This window comes from Acomys russatus, chromosome 13 (assembly GCF_903995435.1).
Source record: "Acomys russatus chromosome 13, mAcoRus1.1, whole genome shotgun sequence".
In the NCBI taxonomy this organism is placed as follows: Eukaryota; Metazoa; Chordata; class Mammalia; order Rodentia; family Muridae; genus Acomys; species Acomys russatus.
In genome coordinates this window covers 71,896,007-71,920,298 of record NC_067149.1, presented here as the reverse complement: position 1 = coordinate 71,920,298, position 24,292 = coordinate 71,896,007, and the positions used below count along the sequence as shown (strand labels likewise).

The following is a 24,292-nucleotide window of genomic DNA, read 5'->3' as shown; positions in this document are numbered from 1 at the left end:
CATTGTGTTCTGCTGACATTTGCCTTTGCCTTATAGAAGCTTTTCAGTTTCAAGAGGTCTCATTTATTAATTGTTGATCTTAGACCCTGAGTTGGTGATGCTTTGTTCAAGAAGTTTTCTCCTATGCCAATGAGTTCAAGGCTCTTCCCCACATTCACTTCTAACAGTTTTGGTGTATCTGGTTTTATATTGTGGTCTTTAATCCACTTGGACTTTAGTTTTCACTGGGTGATAAATATGGATTTATTAGACTTTTTCTATAGGTAAGCAGTTAGATCAACACCATTTGTTAAAGATGCTATCTTTTTTTTTTCATTGCATGTTTTTGGCTTCTTTTTGAAAATCAAGTGTACATAGGTGCGATTGTTTAATTCTGAGGCTTCTATTTGATTCCCCTGATCTATATCTATACAAGTATACCATGCTGATATTTTTATTACTACTGCTATGTAATACAACTTAAGACCAAGGATGGAGATACCTCCAGAAGATCTTTTACTGTACAAGATTGTTTTAGTTATTCTGTTTTTTTCATACAAAGTTGAGAATTAATCTTTCAATGTCTGTAAAAATGTATTTTGATAAAGTTTGCATTGAGTCTGTAGATTGCTTTTGGCAAAATGGCCATTTTTATTTTGTTGTTCCTCACCGTTCAGAAGCATGGGAAAATTTTCTATCTTCTGTTATCTTCCTGAAATTCTTTCTTCAGAGACTTGAAAGTATTTTTTCAAACAAGTCTTTAAATTCCTTGTTTAGAGTTACACCAAGATATTTTATGCTATTTGTGGCAATCGTGAAGGATGTACTTTCCCTAATTTCTTTCTCAGCCCTTTTCTCATTTTTTTTATACAGGAGAGCTACTCATTTTTTATTAATATTCTTGTTTCCAGACACTTTGCTGAAGATGTTTTTCAGATGTAGGAATTCTGTAGTGGAATTTTAGGGATCATTTATGTATCTTATCATGTCATCTGTGAAGAGCTATACTTTGACCTCTTCTTTTCCAATGTGGATCACCTTGATCTCCTATTGTTATCTTATTGCTCTGTCTAGAAATTCAAGTAGTATATTGATGAGATATGGAGGGAGTGGGAATTCTTGCCTAGTTTCTGATTTTACTGGAACTTGTTTGCAATTGTCTCCATTTACTTTGATGTCGGCTATCTGGTTGCAGTGTACAGCCTTTATTATGTTTAGGTATGTGCCTTGATCTCTCTGAAACATGAATGGGTGTTGGATTTTGTCCAACGCTTTCTTATTATATAAGGAGATGATCATATGGTTTCTTTTCTTTCTGTTTGTTTACGTGGAGGACTACATTGATGGACTTCTGTATATTGAATAATCCCAGCATGCCTGATATGAAGATTACATGGTCATGGTGAATGTTATTTTTAATGTGTTCTTGAATTAAGTTTGTGAATATTTTATTATATATACTTGCATTAACTTTCATAACAGAAATTGGTCTAGAATTCTCTTTCTTTGTTGGGCCTTTGTATAGTTCAGGTATCAAGTTGACTGTGGCATCATACAATGAGTTTGGTACTGTTCCTTCCATTTCTATTTTTTGAAATAGTTTGAAGAGAATTTGTATTTACTCTTCTTTGCAGGTGTGGTAGAATTCTGTGCTGAAGCCATCTGACTCTGGGAGTTTTATAGATTGGAGGCATTGGATGATTGCTTCTATTTCAACAGGAGATACAGGACTATTTAATTTGTTCACATGATCTTGATTCAACTTCAGGAAGTGGACTCTATCAAGATTGTCCCTTTCATTTAGTGTCATGGAGGCTTTTGAAGTACGACTAAATGATTCTTTGGATTTTCATGGTGTCTGTTGTTATATCTCTCTTTTCATTTCTGATTTTGTTGATTTGGACAGTGTCTCTCTGCCTTTTAGTTACTTTCACTAAGAGTTTGTCTATCTTGTCGATTTTCTCAAAGACCAGCTCTTGGTTCCATTAATTCTTTGAATCATTCACTTTGTTTCTAATTTTTAGATGGCTGCCCTGAATTTGATTTTTTTTCCAGCTTTCCATTCCTCTTGGGTATTTATGCTTCTTTTTCCAGGTCTTCCAAATGTACCAATGTGCCATTAAGTTTCTTGTATGAGATGTTTCTCTTTATAAAGGCAATTAGTGCGAGGGACTCTCCTATTAACACTGCTTTCCTTGTGTCCTCATAAGGTGTTTATGTTTTATACTCATTTTCATGGAATTTTAAGAAGTCCCTAATTTCTTGCTTTATTTCTTCCCTGGTCCTGTTGTCATTGAGTGAACAGTTGTTCAGTTTCCATGTATGTGTAGGCTTTCTTTTATTTCTGTTGTTATTGAAGTCCAGCTTTAGGCTATGGTGGCCCAATAGGATCTAAGGTATTGTGTAAATCTTCTTGTATCTGTTGAGGCTTGTTTTATGACCTATAATATGCTCAATAGTGGAGAAGGTTCTGTGAAATACTGAGAAAAATTATAATCTTTTGTGTTTGTGTAAAAAGTTTTGTAGTTTGATCCATTTGATTAATGACATCTATTAATGTCATTTTTTTCTCAGTTTATCTTCTGTTTTGTTGACCTATCCTTGTTGAGAGGGGGTAGTTGATTATTAATGTGTAGAAATCAATGTGTGGTTTAAATTTTATTACTTTTTCTTTAACAAATGTGTGTGTGCTTGTATTTGGGGCATAGATGTTCAGAATTGTGATGTCACCTAGGTTGAGTTATCCTTAGATGAGTATGTCCTTTCTCATCTCTTTTGATTAAGTTTGGTTAAAAGTCTACTTATTAGATATCAAATTGGTTCCTCTAGCTTGCTTTTGTCAGTTATCTTGAAAGACATTCTTCCAGCCCATGACTCTCAGGTAATGTCTATCTTCGTGGCTGAGGTGTTTTTCTTGTATGAACCAAAATATTGGGTCCTCTTTATGCATCCATTCTGTTATTCTCTGTCTTTATTGGAGAGCAGAGACCGGAGTGTTGATAACGATTAATGACCAGTGACTGCTAGGTTCTTTTATTTTGATAATGGTTGTGGTAGTGCATATACATGCTTATCTAATTTCTGTTAGGCTAAAGTGAAGTTATCTATGTCGAGTGTTTTTCCAGTTGTAGTTAACCTCCTTAGGCTGGAGTTTCCCTCATAGTATCTCCTGTAAGGCTGAGTCTGTGGATAGGTACTGTTTAAATTTGTTTTTGTTGTGGAATATCTTGTTTTATACATCTATGGTTATTGAAATTTTGCTTCATATATGAATCTGGACTCTCATATGTGTTCTCTTAGAGTTTGTAAGGCATCAGGGCAGGGCCTTCTCATTTTACAGTTTCTGCTGAAAAATGTTTAACCTTCTTAATGTGACTCAGAATGTTTACTTCTAATTATATAGAATTCATCAAGACTTCAGACTTCCAGTCTGGTTTTTAAGTACTTTGCATTTTTATTTTGAGTGTTATTATAATAGGTTTTAATGAAAATATTTTAATTTTTGTGGTTTTCATTTCATGTTGGTAAACACAATTGAATCCTTTTGGGTTTTTGTTTGTTTTGAGACAGTGTTTCTCTGGGTAACCTTGGATATCCTAGGCTCACTTTGTGTACCAGACTAGGCTTGAACTCACAGTGATCCACCTGCCTCTACATCCCAAGTGCTGGGATTGAAGGCATGGTGTCCCATGCATGGCTACAGTTGAATCCTTAATTATTAAATTTTAATTATGATATATACTAAGTGTTTTGTTGCATTTCATTTTGTGTGAAACTTCTAGAGAAATCCATTAATTTCAAAAGAAACATACCTCATTGCATGCAATCTGTAAATCTCAGCTGCATCCTTGAAAAGGACTATAGGGAAGGGAATAAAACATATAATTTTCTTTGAGCCAGCATGTGTGTCAGATATGTAGCAGACCAGTAACAATCAAAGAGGAAGAATGGTTGAAAAAGAAGAAGGGAAACCCAAGAATTGGAGATGCAATAATTTGTTGAAGCAAGCAAGCAAACAAACAAAGAACACACACTAAAAACAAGAACAATGCAAAAACCAAATGAAATAAAAACAAATATATGTGACTAAATGGACAGATATCTGCAGAAAAAAAATTATATCTAGAGATGCTCTGTCTCTTTTGTTTTCAAGTAGGTTTAATGAAGGTTTAACATCTTTTTCTATATATCTTTCCAAAATATAAAGATAATATTGCCTTTCTATGAAACCCTACAATATTTTAACATTCAGTATTTCTATATCCAACTGAGGAACAATGTACTAAATATAACCTTAAAGACACTATTTTGTGAACAGTACATTTTGACAGTAAAATGAATTGTCATTCCTTAGTGTGGGGGGTTTTGGCATCCTAAAATGTATAAGGTTTTTTCCTCACCATGATAGTTTTAAACAGATCAAAACTTGAGTAACAATATAAAATGCTCTAGGTGCATGTGTGAGGACCTGGGTTTATATCTCCCAGAGAGCATCCATGTACTCTTGCAATCTAATTATTATATGGAGGAGAAAGACGGGGAGAAATGACTCCCTAAAAGTTTGCTGGCCAGAGTGCCAGGTTTATGTACTGAAAACAATGAAGAAAATGTGGTGTCAGTTGATGTGCTATTCTCTCTTTTTCATAGCACTGAAGAAGGGGTGGCAGAAATAATCTTAGTAATTTCAAGTCCAGATTGGTTATAGAGTGTTGACTACATGGTCAAACTCTGTCTAAACCAATCAAATGAGTCAATCCATCAGTCAGTCTGTCGATATTTAATTTAACTGGTCAAGAGGAACTTTGTGAAATAACGTGGACAGCTTGGACTGACACTAACTGTCCTTCTCTGTCTTGCACTCTTAGTTATTGATGTTCATGGACTTGTTTATGTACACATTCGCAGAATAAATTCACACAGCTCACAAATATACACAAAGGAAAATAAATTTGGATTGAGGTTCACCTGAATTAATTAAACCAAAGAAGAATCAGAGGCAGGAATATCTCCATGAATTCAAGACCAGAACTCTCTACATATTATATTCTAGGACACAGCATTAAAGAACAAATCATAGAGATGAAAACTATTCACATTTATTATTTGAGTTTACTTTGTGCTATTTTTAAATAGGAGATTGACACAGAAAACATGTGATTGGAAGACGATAAACTGATTTTTTTTATATTTGTAGAGGCTGAAGGTCAGAGATCCAGACATCAAAGTTCTGCTGTTTTGTCATACTCTAATTTCTTATTCATGGACAGGTGGTTTTTGCCCACAAAAGATAAAGAAAGCAATTTAATAACAAATTAAAGTCCCAGAGCTCATAATTAATGAGTGCTAATACTGTAGAATCTTACTTAATCCTGTTTAATTACATGTCCTTCTAATTCTAGCTATTCTTGAAAAGATATTAAAAACTGGATTTTTTAAAAAAAATTAGCATTTTAATTATAAAAGATATTGCATTAAATAGGAAGGTTCTGTGGTCTATGACTTTATACTGTGTAATTTTGTAATTTTATGGAATTTGTGCAGGTATAATTTTAAGAACTACCAGGTGTTTCTGGCCCTGATATTTGCCATTGAGGAGGTCAACAGGAACCCCTGTCTTCTACCCAACACAACCCTGGGCTTTGATCTTTATTCTACTTTACATTCTGAAAAGGATAGTTTTGTTTTTATCATGTTCTGGTTAACACGGCTCATCAATCCCGTGGTTAATTACATCTGTGGAGAGAAGAAAACATCACTTGCTGCATTCACAGGAACAACAATGTCAACATCTTCCCATATTGTTACACTGCTACAACTCTACAACATACCTCAGGTGGGTGAGGTGCCAATGTCTGTCTTTGCTCTGGCAAGTCCGGGGTTGGATTTCTGGTACTGGATGCAGAATCTCCATTGACTTTATCTCAGGCAACTAATGAAGATTTAAAGAAGAATGATGGGAAGGGGCCCAGAGTTCCTTCTCTAGGGACTGGCTGTACTGCAGCTAAGGAGGAGAACTCAAACTGACCACAAGTTTCCTACATCTGGGGCTGTAAATGCTAATTCTAGCAAAAAAAAAACTGAGAGGGTCATTAAAGGAGGCGCTTTGCTCTATAGATAGGCTCTTTTGTGAAGATCTCTGGAAAGCTCAAGTATGCCTGTTTGTACATGATGGCTGTTGGGGAATCCAGACTCTATTCACTTATTTCTGAATCCACAGTGAAATACTAAGAGGGAAATAGGAATTAGACAACACACACACACATACACAGACATACAGATCACACACACTCACACACACAAACACACACATCCAAGGAAAATGTAGTTGAGGTTAAACATCTTAATTTCAATTCCATTTTTTGTTGTTCACCATATTTTTACTTCTAAGAAAAGGAATTGCCTCATAGTTTAAAAAAAAAAAGCAATTAATGACAAAAAAACAGATAAGTTCTAAAACACAACAGGTTACACGTCTTAAAATTAAAATTTTCTTTTCTATGTGTCCATTCCCTAAGATCATACTGAGTTCAGAATGACAAAGTTTGACAAAAAACAAAGCTTGACAGAGTGTAAGTTTCAAGAATATGTGTCTTTTCCATGAGGACCGACCTGGCTACACAATCTCTAGTTTTCTCTTAGTTTATAGTAAATTCAGGACAATAATTTTATCTTTCTTTCATTCCAAGAAAGAAAGTAAATTTAAAATGACAGCATATCATACCATAAGGTGACAGGTTATAAGGGAGTACAACAGAACAGTTTGTACATTCAGACATTAGGGTTTATACTTAATTTAGACATGTTCAGGTAGCTCCATCATATTTTTGGTTTATGGGAAGGTTAAACCAACTTGCCCGTATTTATTGTGTATACCACAATACATAGTGTCATCTGGAGTGAAAGCTTATCTGAGGCCACAAATCTGCTTCAAAGTTGTTCCCTAGTGAGGCATCTAGACGTCCTCAAATGTATTTATTGACCCAAAATTTTGGAATATCTAAAACAATTCAACTTTTAAAATTGTTTTCATCAAATCAGGAATTTCATTATCTGGAATTAGTTCATCTGAACAGCAGTACATTTTTCAGTAAGCTAATGTACTCAATTTGGTCAAGCATAGTTTGTCAATACCCAGGAAGAGAAAATGCAGCAGTGCACAACTAACAGAATTGTCAGACATTGGAAGCAATTCTGAGGTGCATTAAGACACGGACTTGTAGAATACCAGATCCCTTCCAGAGAGTTCTCATGCCTACTGAATGTCAACGAATGGCTCTTGACATCACATCTGAGACTGGGAGGATTTCTGGGGTGCATCATGGTGGTGACCTTGGAAATTGATAGATTCTTTCCAGAAATCCCATACACCTATTTAACTCATTTAACAGAATGACTAAGACACTGGAAGCAATTCTTTGGGTGCATCATGGTACAGACCTTGTAAAATACCTGGTCACAGCCTAGAAAGCTCATTTGCCTAACTATCTCCTTTAAGAGAATGGCTTTTGCAAGTGACATGTGGGACTAGGAGGCAAGGATCCTATGTTGACGTTATAGATGTCTAAAAATGTAAAAAAGGTACACTTGAATTAATCACGTTGTTGCAGGCTCTTTGCTTACAATGTGAACCCCAATATTGTGTACTGGAAAAACCTGTTCTTATTGTAGTGTCGCTCACCCCTTCACACATTCTTCAATCCAAGAGTTTTCTGGAAACAAGATTAAATAATGTCAACAACAAGTCAGGAGGCAGAGATAGCAACCAGTTGACAGGGAGTGAACATAGGAAAAAAAAGCATAGAGAATGGGTCAGGATAAAATATGCTCAACTCTTCCAAGGAAAAGAGGACTTAGGGATTCAGGGTACAGAGAGATGGGGGAGCAGATTTATCTAGATATTTTACAGAGACAGGTTGAGGAGGCGACAAGATAGACACAGGTGAAGATAAACAGAGCCAGAGAATTAGCATGAAGATTACAATAGATTGCTAGAGTCAGTTTGAGGCCAAGCAGAGCAATTCAGTCAGAGGACAAGAGAGAGGCTAGATTGAATCAGTCATCATGGAAAGGAGTTTGAGCCAGAACACCTGAAAGAATTCAGAAAGAGACAGAAAGAATTCAGAATGAACAAGAAAAGTGAGCTTATTCTGCAGGAAGACTCAGAGGTTGAAATCATTCTAAGCCTAATTAAGATAGTATGAAGTCTAGAGGTTTTATGGACTAGGCCTAGAGGCCTACAATTACTTCAGGTGAACAACAAAATACTTTGATGTCAGGTACCCAAAAAAAGTATAAGAGTACTTGATATATCCACATTTCCAGTACTTGCAATTGAAAGGAAGGAGAGGTGGATGAGACCTGCCAGAGTATTTAAACTGAACACTTGTCTGCAATTTTTGTGAAAAACGCAGTATTGAATTTGTATTTTAAAAATTACAATCCCATTCTCATCATGACTGTTTCCGTCTATTGATTCAAGACTGAGTATGTGTTTGATGCCAGTGTTCTTTCTCTTGTTTCCCATTGTGTTTTCTCTTCAGCTCACTTTTGGGCCTTTCGATTCTACCTTGAATGACCAAGGTCAGTTTCCTTCTCTCTATCAGATGGCTCCCAAGGACACACATCTCTCACTTGCCATAGTCTCTTTGCTGCTTCATTTCAGCTGGTCCTGGGTTGGTCTGATCCTCCAAGATGACCACAAAGGGACTCAGTTTCTTTCAGAATTGAGAGAAAATATGGACAACAGTAGCATCTGTATTGAGTTTGTGAATAGTATCCCTGCCACTTCATATATAGACTCCAATAACTTGGGGGAAAATCTGGAGATCATTCTGAAATCATCAGCAAATGTGATAGTTATTTATGGAAACATTGTTTCTTCACAAGGTTTAATGTTTCACATTGCAAAACTCTTAGTGACATGGAAAGTCTGGGTCTTGAACTTTCCATGGGATGTTGACAACCATTATGATTATTTCATGGTAGGCTCACTTCATGGAAGTCTCGTATTTTCACACCACCATGAAGAGATGGTTGGATTTACCAATTTTCTTCACACACTGACTCCCTACAAATACCCAGAAGACACTTTTCTTCCTAAGTTTTGGGCTTTATTCTTCAACTGCTCATTTTATGGGTTTCATTGTCAAATTTTGGAGAACTGCCAACCAAATGCTTCTTTGGATTTACTGCCCAGACATATTTTTGACACATCCATGAGTGAAGAGAGTTACAATATATACAATGCTGTGTATGCTGTGGCCTACAGTCTTCATGAGATGAGTCTTCAACAAATACAGACACAGCAATATGCTAATGGAGAAGAGAAGGTATTCTTCCACTGGAGGGTAATATCCTTTCCTGTGTGTTGTGATATCAGTACTGTGACTTTTTTATTATTTTTCTATGACACTCCAATTGGGCAGCATAAGTTTTAGATCATAAACATACTTTACTCCCTGTATGAAGGTCAATGCAAACTCATGTGTAAGTGTCCTTTATAAAAGGCATGGCTAAAATAGGGGAAATCAATATTAAATTCACATAACAAGTTGCCTTACAATTCTCTTCATAATCTCTTTAGTATGAAAATTTGAGATTTTCATATGTTTACAGATACCTAGGCCATACAGTTAGGCTCTTCTCTTACTAGCTCATAACTTAAAATAATCATTTTATACTAACGTACATTCTGCCACGTGGCTGGTTACCTCTGCTCAGGTACCATACATCTCAGCTCCGCACATCTTCACCAAAACAGTCTTTCACACCAGGAGATCTCAGAATACTTTCAGTCTAATGATGTCCCACCTTCTATTCTATACTTTCCTATAGTCCATAGTTATTTATTTACAGGTTTTCTATCCACACAAGAGACTAGATCTTCTCTCTACATTACCCTTTTATGTGCAATAAAAAGCTTTTTCTTCTAATAATCAACTATATACAATAAGAACAACCAAGAGAAAATCAGGTAAGATCATAGGGTCAAGTCCATATTTATTTGGAGAAAGTGCTCTACTAACTATTCTATCATTTTTAATTAATTTATTCATATTACATCTCAATTGTTATCCCATCCCTTGTATCCTCCCATTCCTCCCTCCCTCCTGCTTTTGCCCTGTTCTACTCCCCTATGTCTGTGACTGGGTAGAATTCCGCCATCAGTATATGCTCAAAGGGTATCAAGTTTCTACCTGGGAGCCTGCTATCCTTCCTCTGAGTGCGACCGGGCCTCCTCATCAAGAGGACATGGTCGAATATGGGGCACCAGAGTTCTCATGAAAGTCAGTCCCCGCTCTCCACTCAACTGTGGAGAATGTCCTGTAAATTAGTTAGATCTGGGTAGGGGTTGATGTTTACTGCACATATTGTCCTTGGTTGGTGACGTAGTATTTATTATTGCTCTTATTTAACAACCTAAAATTTTGGCCTAAAAATTTCTTCCTAAATTCTAAATAATTTAAGCTTAATTTGAAGTTTGTAACTGTCAAGTTTTCGACCCCATCAAGGCTTGAGAACAAAATATTACCTTAGTGTGTAAGAAGTATAAGCAAGCAGTTAGCAAAATAGAGAATTGACAGAAAGCTGACTGCCTTGGTAGTCACCCAGAATTTATGTATAGTGTTGAAACACCATCTTCAGCCTTCTTGCCCAGAATATCTGACAGACATATTTCTGAAGCAAGAATTAGGAAGGACTTGCTTATTCTGTCTTGACTGAGCTTAGCAGTTGACTTTGCCTGTGTCCAAGTCCTGCCCATTGTCTGCCAATGGAGTAAGTACATATCTTTGCTTAGTTGCAACTTGCCATTTTTTAAGCAAACTCCTAAGGAGGATTCTTCAATGTTCATCATCTTCTTTCATGTCAAAGTGGGTGCTGCCAGCAAGTGAGATATCTCATTATCAGAAAAGCCTTAAAATAATAAAACATTTTTAAATGCAATTTAAGGCTGGTCTCTGAGGCCTTTGAAGACCATCTGTATATTTGTACATATTTATATAGTGCTTAATAATTCTCTACCTTTCTATAGTATATCTGAATACACAAATGGCTCTTTCTAGCTACTTACTATGTGTTTAGCCTAGGATATGTATTTATGTGATAAGCTGAACTAGTATCTGACATGATCATGAATTTGATTGACTATTAACTTGCATTACCTAATTATCCTAAAGAGTTTCTAATAGCAGCTTTTAAAAGGACTGGAAGTAAACCTTCTCTTTATGAATCAATTGCATAGATCAAATATGTTATATAAAAGTTGAAACATATGTGCATATGTGTATCAAAATAACTTTAATTTTTTATCAATATACAATAATCTCTACCACAGTATGAAAAGTAACCATAATTCAGTATCAAGGTACAAAATTCCAGACTATTATAAACAATAATAACCTTAGTTTATATCAACATAGAAAATATTAGGGCAGTGTTAGATTATCAGTTCATAAAATGATTTTTGGTTTAAGAGCAGATTCGATGATCTACCCCTTTTTTCCTATTAATCCCATATTATTTCTAATTCCTGCTCCCATTGCTTCTGAAAACCTTTCCCAATACCTAACGAAAGAAAGGATAGAGAAAAGGAAAGATAAATCCATGAGTCTGTTTCTCTACCTTGTCTTCTCCCTAATCAAAATCATTAACAACTTAAATCTAAATACTTTTAATGATAAGCATCCATCAGCACTAAAACACGAGTTTAAATGGTTAGTTTAGTTTTAGGTTTTTTTGTTTTGTTTTATTTTGTTTTGTTTTGTTTTGTTTTGTTTTGAGCTGCTTGACTGAGTCAGGTTTTTTTGGTGTCTTCCTGTGTATGAACTTGGACCCAGCTTCCTGTGCTGTGCTGTGCTTGGTCACGCACAGCTGTCCTTCTCTGACACAGAGGTCAAGCCTTAAAGGGCTAAGCCTCTTGTCATGACCTACCAGATAGGAAGGGGTGGTCCTGCAATGTTGTGACCTGTTTGTGGGCTTCTCAGTGGGATCCCTGCTGCTCTGCTGGTTGCTCCAGATAATGTGGACTCTGCTGGTTGTGACTGGACTTGCTGGAGAGATGGCTGCACAGCTCTGACCACTACCCACTGAGCCATGTGTTCACAGACCATCTCCAATAAGATAGCAGCTTTTAAAAAATGGATAACCAGAGCTTTGTTTAAAGAGGCTGAGTTCTGCTTTACCTCTGCAATTTGCTGCTCCTTTCCAGCTTTTTAGTTAGAAAAATCTTGTTTCCAGCTGCTTTATCTGGACCTGTTTGTGCCACTATTTTCAGAAGCTTATTGTCTTCAGGCCACTTTTAAAAAACATAGCTTTGAAGCTTTTTTTTGCAGAGGGGCGGAAGGTGCAAGGGTGTGTGAGGTTTCTCTCTCTGTCCTGGACTTTTAACAAGTTAGTTTGGATTTTATGTCCCATGAACAGTATGTCCTTATGTTGTGTGTGTGTGTGTGGGGGGGGGGGGGTTCCAGGCCAAATGCTGTGGGAATAAACACTCAGACGTAAAATGTATGTACAAGTTTCTGGCCATATAGCTTGGCTCTTCTCTGACTAATTCATAACTTAAATTAATCTATTTATACTAATCTATATTCTGCCACATGTCTCCTTACCTCTGTTCAGGTATCAAGCAGCTGTCCTCACATCTTCACCTTTTAATCTTTAATACCTAGATATCCCAGAATCCTTTCTGGCTGCCAGATGTCCACCTTCAATTCTATCTTTTTCTACAAGCCATTTGTATTTTTAGTGACAGGTGTTGAATTGTACAAAACAAAAGGTATTCTTTCTACATTTAGGCCTTTCCTGAAAAACCCAGAAGTAATTTTCTCAGGAAAAGACATCAAATGTGTCATAATGCATAATGTCCTTAAAATGTAATATACAGAGGATAAAACTTGAAAAATACAGAACAGGGATCACAGCATTGGGTTCAGCTTTGTGAAAATGGTGACTGATTAAATAAACAGAATGAGATAATTGGCCAGAAAGCTATAATATAAATATAGGTGTTTTGGAAGCGTTACAGCACCAGGAAGGGAAAGAGAAAGGGTATAGAGGTGGGGAATTGGAGGGACATAGAACCAAACTTTCTCGTTGATATAGTGAATCTCTGAGAGAGGGGAAGCCCTGCCCCTATGTAGAGGGATGGCCCTGCCAGCCACACCCTGCAGCAGGACCTAAGAATGACAAACAGCTGTGCTGGCTTCATGACTTCCACCATTTCCAGTGGATATGGCCGTGCCAACTGAGATTCTTTATATGATGTAAGAAAATGTTCTCAGTATCTCAGATGGACTTCAACATATGTTCCTCATCTCTTCTAGCTCCTCCATTTCCTAAAGAACATCCTACTGAAAGATCGCGTGAGAGGTGACATTCTATTGCATGGGAGAAGAAACTTAGATTCAGAGTATGACATTTTCAATATTTGGAATTTCCCAAAGGGTATGGGATTAAAGGTCAAAGTAGGAACTTTTTCTCCAAATGTTCCCCAAGGTCAGCAGTTCTCTTTATCTGAGGAGATGATACAATGGCCAATGCAATTTACAAAGGTGTGTTGTGACATATCTCACTGCTTTGACCTTTCATAAAAGTAAATATAATTCTCAGAAAAATGATCCTTGGAGATTCATATCATACCAATCAATATACAGCCACCAATAATAAACAATTCACACGATATTCAACATAGACTAGTTTCTCATTCCCTGACTCTCATTAATGGTTTTTGATCAATTTTGAAAAGATTTTCCTAAATTTTTATTAATACTTACACAGTTCTTATGAATAGAATGTCTGTTAGATTTCAGTCACTGCCTCAAAAGACTGATAAAAAGTTTATTTTTCTCGCCCAGATGAATAAATTTCAGTGGGGGTAAAATGGCATTTTTGTTTTGTCAGTTTTCAATAGGTAGGATAGCATGTTGTGTGTATGAGTGTGTGTGTGTGTGTGTGTGTGTGTGTGTGTATTATACTTGCTTTGCTGCATCAGATAGTCGACAAAATCAAGTAAAGGAAATACAGTTTTGATTTAGATGACACTGTGAGCCTGTATTTATATGTTAGTGCAGGGAGAATATTTTAGGAGTCAGAGGAGGTGATTACATCACAGTCAGAGACCAAAGAATATGGCTGCTTCCTTCTATCTCCTTTTCATTCTGTTGGTCACAGTAACCAATGAAATACTGATGCCCATTTTATGGTGGCTCTTTCCACCTCAAGTAAATATCTCATAGAAATCCTCACAGAAGCATAACATTTTTTTCCATGATGAACCCAAACAATGCAAAGATGTGAATGAACTTTGCCAACCATATAGAATTTAAAAGTCCCCACTAGTAACCAGTAAGTACAGAGATAGGTTCACCAAAAAACATACTGCAGCCTTCTAGAACACTACTTTAACGACTTACTCTTAACAGTGGCTTCATTGTATTGGACCAAGTCTTAAGCATGTGTCCTATGCAGACTCAAAGCTGCTGCGAAAATTAAACACACCAAAATACATTACCTCCATTTGTCAGTGTAAGCATTGGGGAAATAACTATTTGATGATACTCAGAAATTCTCTATTTCTCTAAATTTTCACAAATGTCCAGAGCATTTTCTAATAGCTGTTATTTCTCTCAGATCCCTCAGTCTGTGTGCAGTGAGAGCTGTAGGCCTGGATTCAGGAAAGCTGCCCAGGAAGGCAAGGCTGCGTGCTGCTTTGATTGCACTCCTTGTGCAGACAATGAGATTTCAAATGAGACAGGTAAATTCTGCTTTACAGAGCACTCTCAGACTTTATCACAGGAGTCTGCAGTACTTAAGTAAAAAGAGAGGGATGGAAGAGAAATAAGAGATAAACTTTTGTTCCTTGACTATAAAATTTGATCATTGCTGTTACTTTTCCTTCCTTTGAACAGACACAGCCTAGACACTGAAACCATCTTGACTTACATTGTTGTTCTATTGCAGACACTGCTCCCTCAGGTGACTTATTTTGCACTAAAATTAGCAGTGTGCTTCATTTTACCAAGAACACAGTGTTTGTCACATTTCTTTATGTTTTTAAGCCATGCTCAATCACATGTAGCGTTCTATTAAAGCTTGGATTTCTGACATTCTCTTTCTGATTATTCCCTGACAGGTTTAAATTTTTACACAGTAGGTGACTGAAGAGTTGTATTTATTTCACTATTACATATAATTTATTTCATCATGACTGTTTCATTTGTTTAACTGAAGATAGATTTCCTGTAGTATGTTCTTTTTTAATATGTCTCCCTTTAATTAAACATACACTTTTCTCTCATACAACATAATCTGAATATATTTTCCTCTCCATACACTTCTCCCAGTTTCTTCCTATCTCCTTTTTTTTTTTTAATCAGGAAGGCACTCCTTATCTGTCTCTCATAAAACAATAGGCTTTTAAATTTTCTATTATAGTTTATCCACATTACATCCTGATTGTTATGCCCTCTCTTGCATCTTCCCATTTCCACTCTCACTCCCTCTGCTCTCCTCTTCCCCTCCCGTAGACTTCTACAGAAGGAGATCCCCTTCCCCACTATATGACCATAGCCTATCAGTTCTCATCCAGATAGCTTGTTTGCCCTGCCTTTGTGTGCCTGCAGTACCTTCTCACCTAGGGGAAGTGATCAAATTGGGGGCAACAGAGTTCATCTATGAGGCAATCCCCACTCTCTCCACAAGCATGGAGAATGAGCTGTGCATTGGCTATATCTGAACAGGGAGTCTAAGTTCACTGTAATGCATTGTCCTTCATTGGTGCCTCAGTTTTTACAGGTTCCCCAGGTCCAGATCTGCCAGCCTTGATGATCTCTTTGTGGGATCCCTGAACCCTCTTAGTCCTTTCACCCACCCACTCTTCCATACCACCCAGAGTCCAGAAGTGAGTCCCAGCATCTATCTTGTTCCCACCACTGGATAGAGTTTCTCAGAGGACATCTATGTTGGGCAAATATCAACCTATACCTAGTATATAGTAATATAAAATAACATAACAAAATAAAAGAAGTTAAAAACAAAAACATCATATTGACGTTGCAGAAGAGAAGACAACAGAAAAATAAATCCCAACTGAGTGCATAAGAATCAGACTCACTTGTGTACACATTCAGGAGTCCCATAAAGGACTAAACAGGAAGATGTAGCAAATACACAGGGACCTAGTCTAGGCCAGTGTTGGTCTTGGGATTCCTGTTTTATTCTCTGTGTGTTCACAAATGAGTTGTTTAGTTGTTTTTAGACAGCCATGTTCTTCTACTGTCCTATTTCCCCTCTATCTCCCCTACTCCTTCTGCTTCATCTTTTATTATGTTCCCTACTTCTGAGAGGAATGGATAGATAAGGACCTCTCATTTTAGCTGTGTGTTCCAAACTCTCTCTCTCTCTCTCTCTCTCTCTCTCTCTCTCTCTCTCTCTCTCTCTCTCTCTCTCTCTCTCTCTCTCTGTCTCTCTCTGTCTCTCTCTCTCTGTCTCTGTCTGTCTGTCTGTCTCTCTCTCTCTCTCTCTCTCTCTCTCTCTCTCTCTCTCTCTCTCTCTCTCTCTCTTTCTCTCTCAGTCTCTCTCTCTCTCTGTCTCCAATATCTGGATTTAGGTCTCTGTGTTTGTTACCTTCTTCTTCAGGAGGAACAGAGGAGCCACTGTGATGATGGAATAAATAGACTCTGATTTATGAGTATGTTGGAATATGATTAAGAGTCATTTTCGTGCCCAGTAATTTCGCTTTTATTCAAGGACTCTGGGTTGTCCAGTCTCTAGTCTCATGGAGTAGTCCTTGCATCAACTCAGACATTGATTGGTTGCTACCTCAAGGTTTGTGCCACCTTTACCTTAGCATATTTTGCAGGCAGGACTAAATGTAGATCCAAAATTCTGTGATTGGATTGGTGTTGATGCCCATCTATTAGCAGCCCATAGAGTGCCTTTCTGTGTCACAGCAGAGGAACATGGGTTTAAGGGTAACATGTAGTACCATTTTGACCTCTCCGTGTTCAATGCATTGTGTTGTGTTGTCTTCAGCAATGGGGGCTTACTGTCAGTTTTTGTAGATCTGCCTATTGTCTTGGGAAAACCCCGGGTTTTGGAGGATTTTCATAGCACCTTTTTATCCAACAAATCAAATTCATGAAAACCAATCCCAGTACTGGAAGCTTAATTTGTTAACAAGAGATGGATAATTGGGATTATCTCTCCCTCATTATATGGAGTCTTTGTTATGATCACCTTCATATATTATAGGAAGTTTCCACAGCATTAGGTTTTGACATTGCCCCTCAAATGTCCCTCATTTCTAGCTTTCTGTGTTCTCATGCCCTCCATCAATTTTATCTTATCTCCTATTTCCTATCTGTCCCTCCTATTTCATACCCTCCAGATAAAGTCCCCCCATAAAAATATCCTATTTCCTCCCCCCACACATCAGGACTGTGTGTATCCACTTCTACTGAGTCTGCGCAAGGCAGCCACACCAGACTGAAGTTGTCAAAAGGCAGGCCAGATAGTCCATGTCAGAGACAGATCCTGCTCCCCTTACTAGGGGTCCCATATAAAGACTAAGCTGCCAATTGTGTACATGTGTGTAAGTGGCCTAGGTCCAGTCCAGGCATGGTCATTGATTGGGGCTTTAGTCTCTATATGACCCCATAGACCTAGGTTATTTGACCCTGTGTATATTCTTATGGCATTCTTTTCCCTTCCAGGTCTTTTTATCCTAACCCCTACTTTCCCACAAGGCTCTCTGTGCTCAGCTTAATGTTTGTTTGTGAGTCTCAGGATCTGTTTTGACCTCCTGCTGTGTGGAACCTCTCCAAGGACAGCTGTGTTAGGCTCCCATCTGCAAGCATAGCAGAATATCATGAATAGTGTCAGGGGTAAGCCTCCCCCAGTGCAGGGGGGGGGGTCTCGGTGTGCTAGGCATTGGTTGGACACTGCCTCAATCTCAGCTCCAACTTTGTCACTGCATGTCCTATTGGCATGGCAAACTTGGTGTAAAGTTTTGGTGGGTGAATTGTTGTTTCTCTCCCTCTACCAGAAGTCCTGTCTAGACAGAAGGTGGCCTCTTCAGTCTCCATGACTCCTGATACTAGGAGTCTTAGCTAGAGTCACTCCCACATCCTCTGAGAAACCTACCCTGTCATAGGACTCTAGCCTATCTCAGTGATACCCCACCACAGTTTCTCTCCTCTCTCCAAGACATTTGGCCTCCCACCCTCACTTCCCCACATCTAATCCCCATCCTCAGTTTCCACCAAAATCTGTCTTCTATCCTAATCCCTATTTTCAACCATATTTATGTTCTGTTCTTGCTATTAAGAATAAGGTTGCTATAAACACAGCTAATCAAATGCCCTTGTTGTACAGTAGGCCATCTTTTGTGTGTATGCCCAAGAGTGGTATAGCTGGGTCATGAGGTAGAACTGGTCCCAATTTTTTGATGAAGCACAAGTTTGGTTTCAAAAGTGCCTGTACATGTTGCCCCTCCACCAGAAATGGATGAGTGTTCTCCTTCTTCCATATCAAGGTCACCATGTGCTTTCTCTTGAGGGTTATATTTTAGCCATTCTGACAGGTGTAAGATGAAACTCAGAGTAGTTTCTATAATGACTAATGATGCTAAGGACTTCCTTAATCTTTTCAGGGATTCAAGATTCTTCCGTTGAGAATTCTGTTGTAATCTGTACCCCACTTCTGATTAAGTTATTTGGCTGCTCAAGGTTCAGTTTCTTGAGTTCTTTGTACATTTTGGACATTACCGCACTGTCAGAGGCGGTATTGCTGAATATCCTTTCCAATCTGCAGCCTACCACATTATTCAACATAAAAGTTTTTATGTCAAGATAAAAATCAAAATGCTTAGGCATAGAGTATTCAAAACTTTGTTTGGAATAACTAGAAATATTTAAATAGTTCTCTCTAAATATGTTAAAAATATAATGCTATAGCTAAATGTAGCAACATATCATTAGCGAAGTATTTAAGATTAAAAATGTGAGGGTGTTTATTATTTCAAAATCATTCGGAGTATAAACTAAATTAGAGAAACAAAGGTATTTTTGAAAATAATTAAATTTGGATACCAAATTTGAAGCATTTAAAAAATATATTTAAAAAAATATTAGCCATAATGTACAAAATACATATCCAGACTTGTCATTATTTCATAATAGTATGTCATAATAAAAGGAAAATTATACAATGTAATTATAAATGCTACTTACAAATTATAAAACATATGCAAAAAAGTCACAAATTAAGATAAAATAAACAAAAAAGGAAAAGCATTGTGTTTCATTGATTTTGACAACATAGGCAAAGAGGGCTGGCTGTATTGATTTGAAATGATTCATAGAATATTTAAATACTCGTCTCTGAAACAATAAAGGAAGCCAACTCAGGAAGCATTTCAATGATCTGAGGCTGAATAGCAGCTTAAGGGAAAAGGAACACCTGAGGATTAAGTCAAAGTAACTTTCCTTTCTGAACAGATATGGATCAGTGTGTGAAGTGTCCAGAAAGTCATTATGCTAACTCAGAGAAGAACCATTGCCTCCAGAAATCTGTGACCTTTTTGGCCCACGAACACCCCATGGGGATGGCTCTCACCACCACAGCACTGTTCTTAGCTGTACTCACAGCTATGGTACTTTTCATCTTTGTGAGGCACAGAGACACACCCATTGTCAAGGCCAATAATCGGGCTCTCAGCTACATCCTGTTATTGACACTCATAGCCTGTTTCCTCAGTTCCCTGCTCTTCATTGGACAGCCCAACACAGCCACCTGCATCATGCAGCAGACAGCATTTGGAATTTTGTTCACTGTGGCTCTCTCCTCAGTCTTAGCCAAAGCTATTACAGTGGTTATTGCATTCAAGGTCACTGTTCCAGCTAGAATGGTGAGATGGTTGATGGTATCAAGGGCCCCTAACTTCATCATTCCCATCTGCACACTGATACAAACTGTTCTCTGTGCAGTTTGGCTGTTTACCTCTCCACCCTTCATTGATCAAGATGCTCATGCTGAACATGGTCACATCATCCTTGTGTGCAACAAGGGTTCAGAAGTTGCCTTCCACTGTGTCCTGGGATACCTCTGCTCCTTGGCACTTGGGACCTACACCATGGCCTTCTTGTCCAGAAATCTCCCTGACACTTTCAACGAAGCCAAGTTCCTGTCATTCAGCATGCAGGTATTCTTCTGTGTCTGGGTCACCTTCCTCCCTGTCTACCACAGCACAAAGGGGAAGGTCATGGTGGCTATGGAAGTCTTCTCTATCTTGGCTTCCAGTACAGCTCTCCTTGGCTTGATCTTTGCCCCCAAATGTTACATAATTTTGTTAAGGCCAGATAAAAACTCCTGTTGTGACATTAGACACAAAACCCATTCAGGAAAGAAAAGTCTTTTAAAATTTAGTTAAAAAATAAAATTAATCTTTGTTAGTAAATGTAACACAAGGATGGGAACTAGTGCCACACCATTACAATTTCAAGATTCAAGAGTGATAGTGTTTGATTACATGGGTACAGCCCTTCATTAATTGTACTAAAGTATCTTCATACTGGAAGCACTAGTTTTATTTTATGCTTGAGATTCATGTTATACTTTTTTAATATAATAGGAGTTTACTATGTATCCTTTGTTGTCTTGCTGCCCCATTAGTAGAAGAGTGTGGATAAACTCATGAATATTTGCCTTCCTGTGTCTACAAAGTGCTGGTGGGAAAGATTTGTAACTGTGTCCAGCCATGCAATACTCATTTTGTCCTTCCATGATAAAAGGTTAAATATCATGTGAATGTTTTTATTCATTTCAGACTCATGAATATTCTATTATATTCTATTGTGTAAATTGAACATTGTTATAGTTGATTGTTCTTCAAACATTAATTTAACAGGTTCTCATTTTCAGTGATTTTCAGATGAACATTCATGGTTTAAAATTATAGTAAAACTTTCTATTCTCATGTCTAATTGTTTTGATACATGAAGGAAAATGAATCCTCTTATTTGGGGGGCCTACATAAATACCTGACTGATAACTGGTAATTGTTTAGAAGACTACAGCTCAGGAGAAAATGTGTATGACTAATCCAGTAGTTATTGGCTGTTATTAAGAGAAGGCATTGTGCAAAAATATCTTTTAATTGCCTGATGTAACTGTCTTCTTGGAGGATAACTGGCTCTGTCTCCTTACTAAGGCCCAGGCCAGGAAACTTCTAGCCTTCATACCAATTAATCTAGACCTAAATTTTTTCAGTCTCTCAGACTAACTTCTGGATAAGCTCAAATTTTCTTGTTCCTTTTACACTCTTGCTGGCTGGTTCAACTCAATTGTTCTGGCTCAAAATCCACTCCAAGCTGTTTGATTCAATTTGGCTTCTCTCTGCATCTGATAAATTGCTCTGCTTGGCCTCAAACTAACTCCAGCAATCTGTTCTAATCTTATGGTTCCTTCAAATTTTCTTGCTCATTCCATCTTTACCTATGTCTAGCTTGTTTTCTCTTCAACCGGTCTCTGTAAAACTTTCCTGGTAAGATGCCTCTGAATGCCACTAACTCAATGCCCACAAACTCAAATCCACTGCACAAACAAACCATTCACTGACTCATCCAGGGTGACCTCAGTTTAGCAATAAATTTTGCTGGATAGATGGAGAAATAAAAATTTATAGCAAATGTAACATAAAGATTGTACATGTAATTGAAAATTAAATTTGTTTCTTAGGCAACATTAACTGCCTTAGACCTGGTTCCCTATAGAGACTAGCCACATAATTGACTTAATCCAGGGTGACAAACACCTCTGCTTTCACTGTTCTTTGACACCAACAACCAACGATCCCTTTTTTTCTATCAACAACCACTTTATAATGTCTCCTTAGCCTTCTGTGATCCACACCAGCCAGTCCACATCCTTATATCCAATGCTTCTCACACAGGACTTGGAGCCTCATACCAACCTCAGCGAATCCTAGAATGGCTCCATACACCTACAGAAGGGCCATGTTGATTACTACTTGAGATTGACACTTTAACCACCAATATAAGGAAAGGAAAAAAGTGTTCCTTACAACTCATAGGCAAAAAACTTAATAGGATTATTTTATTCTTCTCCCTCCTAGACATACAATGACTCCGGAGGAACCATGTCTCTTTCACTAACAGCCTCATGAGCTACCCAGGACAGATAGACAACCTCTATTCCAAGGACAGATGGCAGGCAACATTACCCCTCCTTAGGTGGCTTGTTCATCATTTATTCTCTCAATTTCATGTCCCTTGCGCCCTTATGACTTTTACATATGGAGGCAACAAGGAGGCACCTGCACAATATATCAAGGACACAATGATTCTGAGTCTCATTTTTACCTCTCACAGATAAACTCCTCAATTCAAAGATGTGTATACCATTTTTAGGTCCTAACACACCTAAAACAATCATTAGTTCATAATCAGATGTAGTGGATGTAAACATGTTTTTATATTGAACCCAAGTGTGGGATGTGAAACAGACTTCTGTGAGGATTTGTAGTATTTTCCCACTGAAAACAGACTTGTGAGAGAACAAGTGATGTTTGTCCACAGCAAGAGGAACTGCCTCTTGTTGAGTCATGGTCTTTGCCAACTGATAAACATCCCAGTACAGAGTCTTAGAGGAGACACACACACACACACACACACACACACACACACACACACACACAATACATATTTATGTATGCATTTTAAATATTTATATATGTGAGTGTTTGTGTGTGTGTGTATATATATTTATACATATACATATACATATATTGCTGTTCATCACTCCAATTCAAGGCACTCCTACCAACAACCACTCCAGTGAAGGCTTTGAGGCTCCAGGCTCCATTTGATGCTCTGGGTTCTAGCAACTATGCGTGCAGTCACCTTCTCTGAATTGCAGAGTACTGTTTAACTGGTCTATTAGAATCCTGCTGACTATGCCAGTGGAATTGCTCCAAGGAACTGAGTCTAAAAAAGTCTATTTCATTGTTTCCTATTGACCTTTTTTTTCTCCTATCTAGTGAAGGTGGGTTGGAAGGGCTGTATAAGCATTAAAGAACCCCAAATAAAGTAGTACTTAAAAAGTTTAAAGCTTACATTCAGATACCATGTATACCATCAACCTACTTTCCTGCCCAGCCTTCTCCTATATCATGCTTTAAGATAACCAACTTTCCCACCTATTAATAAAAATCTCAAAACACCAAGCCATATATGGTCACATTTACACCTCTCCAGCCTTCTGTCTGAGGGTAATGCCTTAACAAATAAGATCGCCACAATTAGTCTTTACTATGTCAAAACTCACTGTTGAAGACCTCATTGGCTAACCCATATCAACCTGAAAGAACTACTACTTAAATTCCCCAATACCCCCTCATGTACTTTAAACACATGCTTAAAACTTTTTCTTCTTATGTTTCCGTAACCAGCACTCCTGCTATACCATTGGGCTCCAATCCCAGATGCCTTAAGGCTAAGGCAATCTGACAGATTGATGTCACCCACAGTCCACACTTCTGTAGATAAATGTTTGTATATGGTGTCATAGACTATTTCCATTTCACTTGAGCCACAGCATAGACTATTAAAAATTCAAAAAATAAAAAATAAAAAAAACTCCACATGATCTCCACTTTTTACTATTCTAGGGATCCCTCTCCAACTCAAAACTAATAAAAACGATCTTTCTATTTTATTTATTTATTTATTGGCTTTTTGAGACAGGCTTTCTCTGTGCAGCCTTGACTGTCCTGGTCTCACATTTGTAGACCAGGCTGGCTTAGAACTCACTGCATACTGCCCCCTTCTGCCTCCCAAATTCTGTGATTAAAGGTGTGTGCCACCACTGCCTGCCAAAACTGGCTTTCAAAGCCACCAATTACAAGATTTCTGCAAAACTTAGAAAATTATCCACCACATTGGCATCCCTCGCAATCCTCAGGGCCAAGCCATCATTGAAAGTTCACATCAATTCAGGCAAGGTGGCAGTCTACCTTATCTGAGTAGATGAAGATCAGACACTGCAAATCTGGAGAGTAACCTGGCCATTGACTCCAAAATGCCAAGACTGGAGGAGGACACACAGCTCAAGCCCAGGGCCTCCTGACTTACATGATTATCTCCCAGGCCCAGGAGCAGCTCAATGCAATTCACCAAGGTTTCTTCCTACTGTAACATGGTCCCAGGACCAGGGAAGCTCTGCTCCCACAAATAGAGCTTGGATTCCTCATGCTTCCCAGGGGAGCAGATTCTATTTGTGGAGGGGGGCAGAAGAA

At 37.9% G+C, this 24,292-nt stretch overlaps 1 protein-coding gene across 3 annotated transcripts in view; it reads left to right on the top strand.

Moving 5' to 3' along the window:
• LOC127197650 (vomeronasal type-2 receptor 116-like) overlaps positions 1-20,407 on the top strand; it is a 34,146-nt gene extending 13,739 nt beyond the window's left edge. Inside the window, exons 4-9 of one of the 3 annotated variants that reach the window (XM_051155641.1) lie at positions 3,075-3,092; positions 5,521-5,812; positions 8,520-9,326; positions 13,302-13,529; positions 14,608-14,731; positions 19,476-20,407. In XM_051155641.1, the coding sequence (XP_051011598.1) occupies positions 3,075-3,092; positions 5,521-5,812; positions 8,520-9,326; positions 13,302-13,529; positions 14,608-14,731; positions 19,476-20,407 (2,401 nt within the window). Of the gene's footprint in view, positions 1-3,074; positions 3,093-3,142; positions 3,151-5,520; positions 5,813-8,519; positions 9,327-13,301; positions 13,530-14,607; positions 14,732-19,475 lie in introns of all 3 variants that reach the window. The other 2 variants (XM_051155640.1, XM_051155639.1) reach the window with 2 other exon arrangements.
• The last annotated feature ends 3,885 nt before the right edge of the window (positions 20,408-24,292 follow it).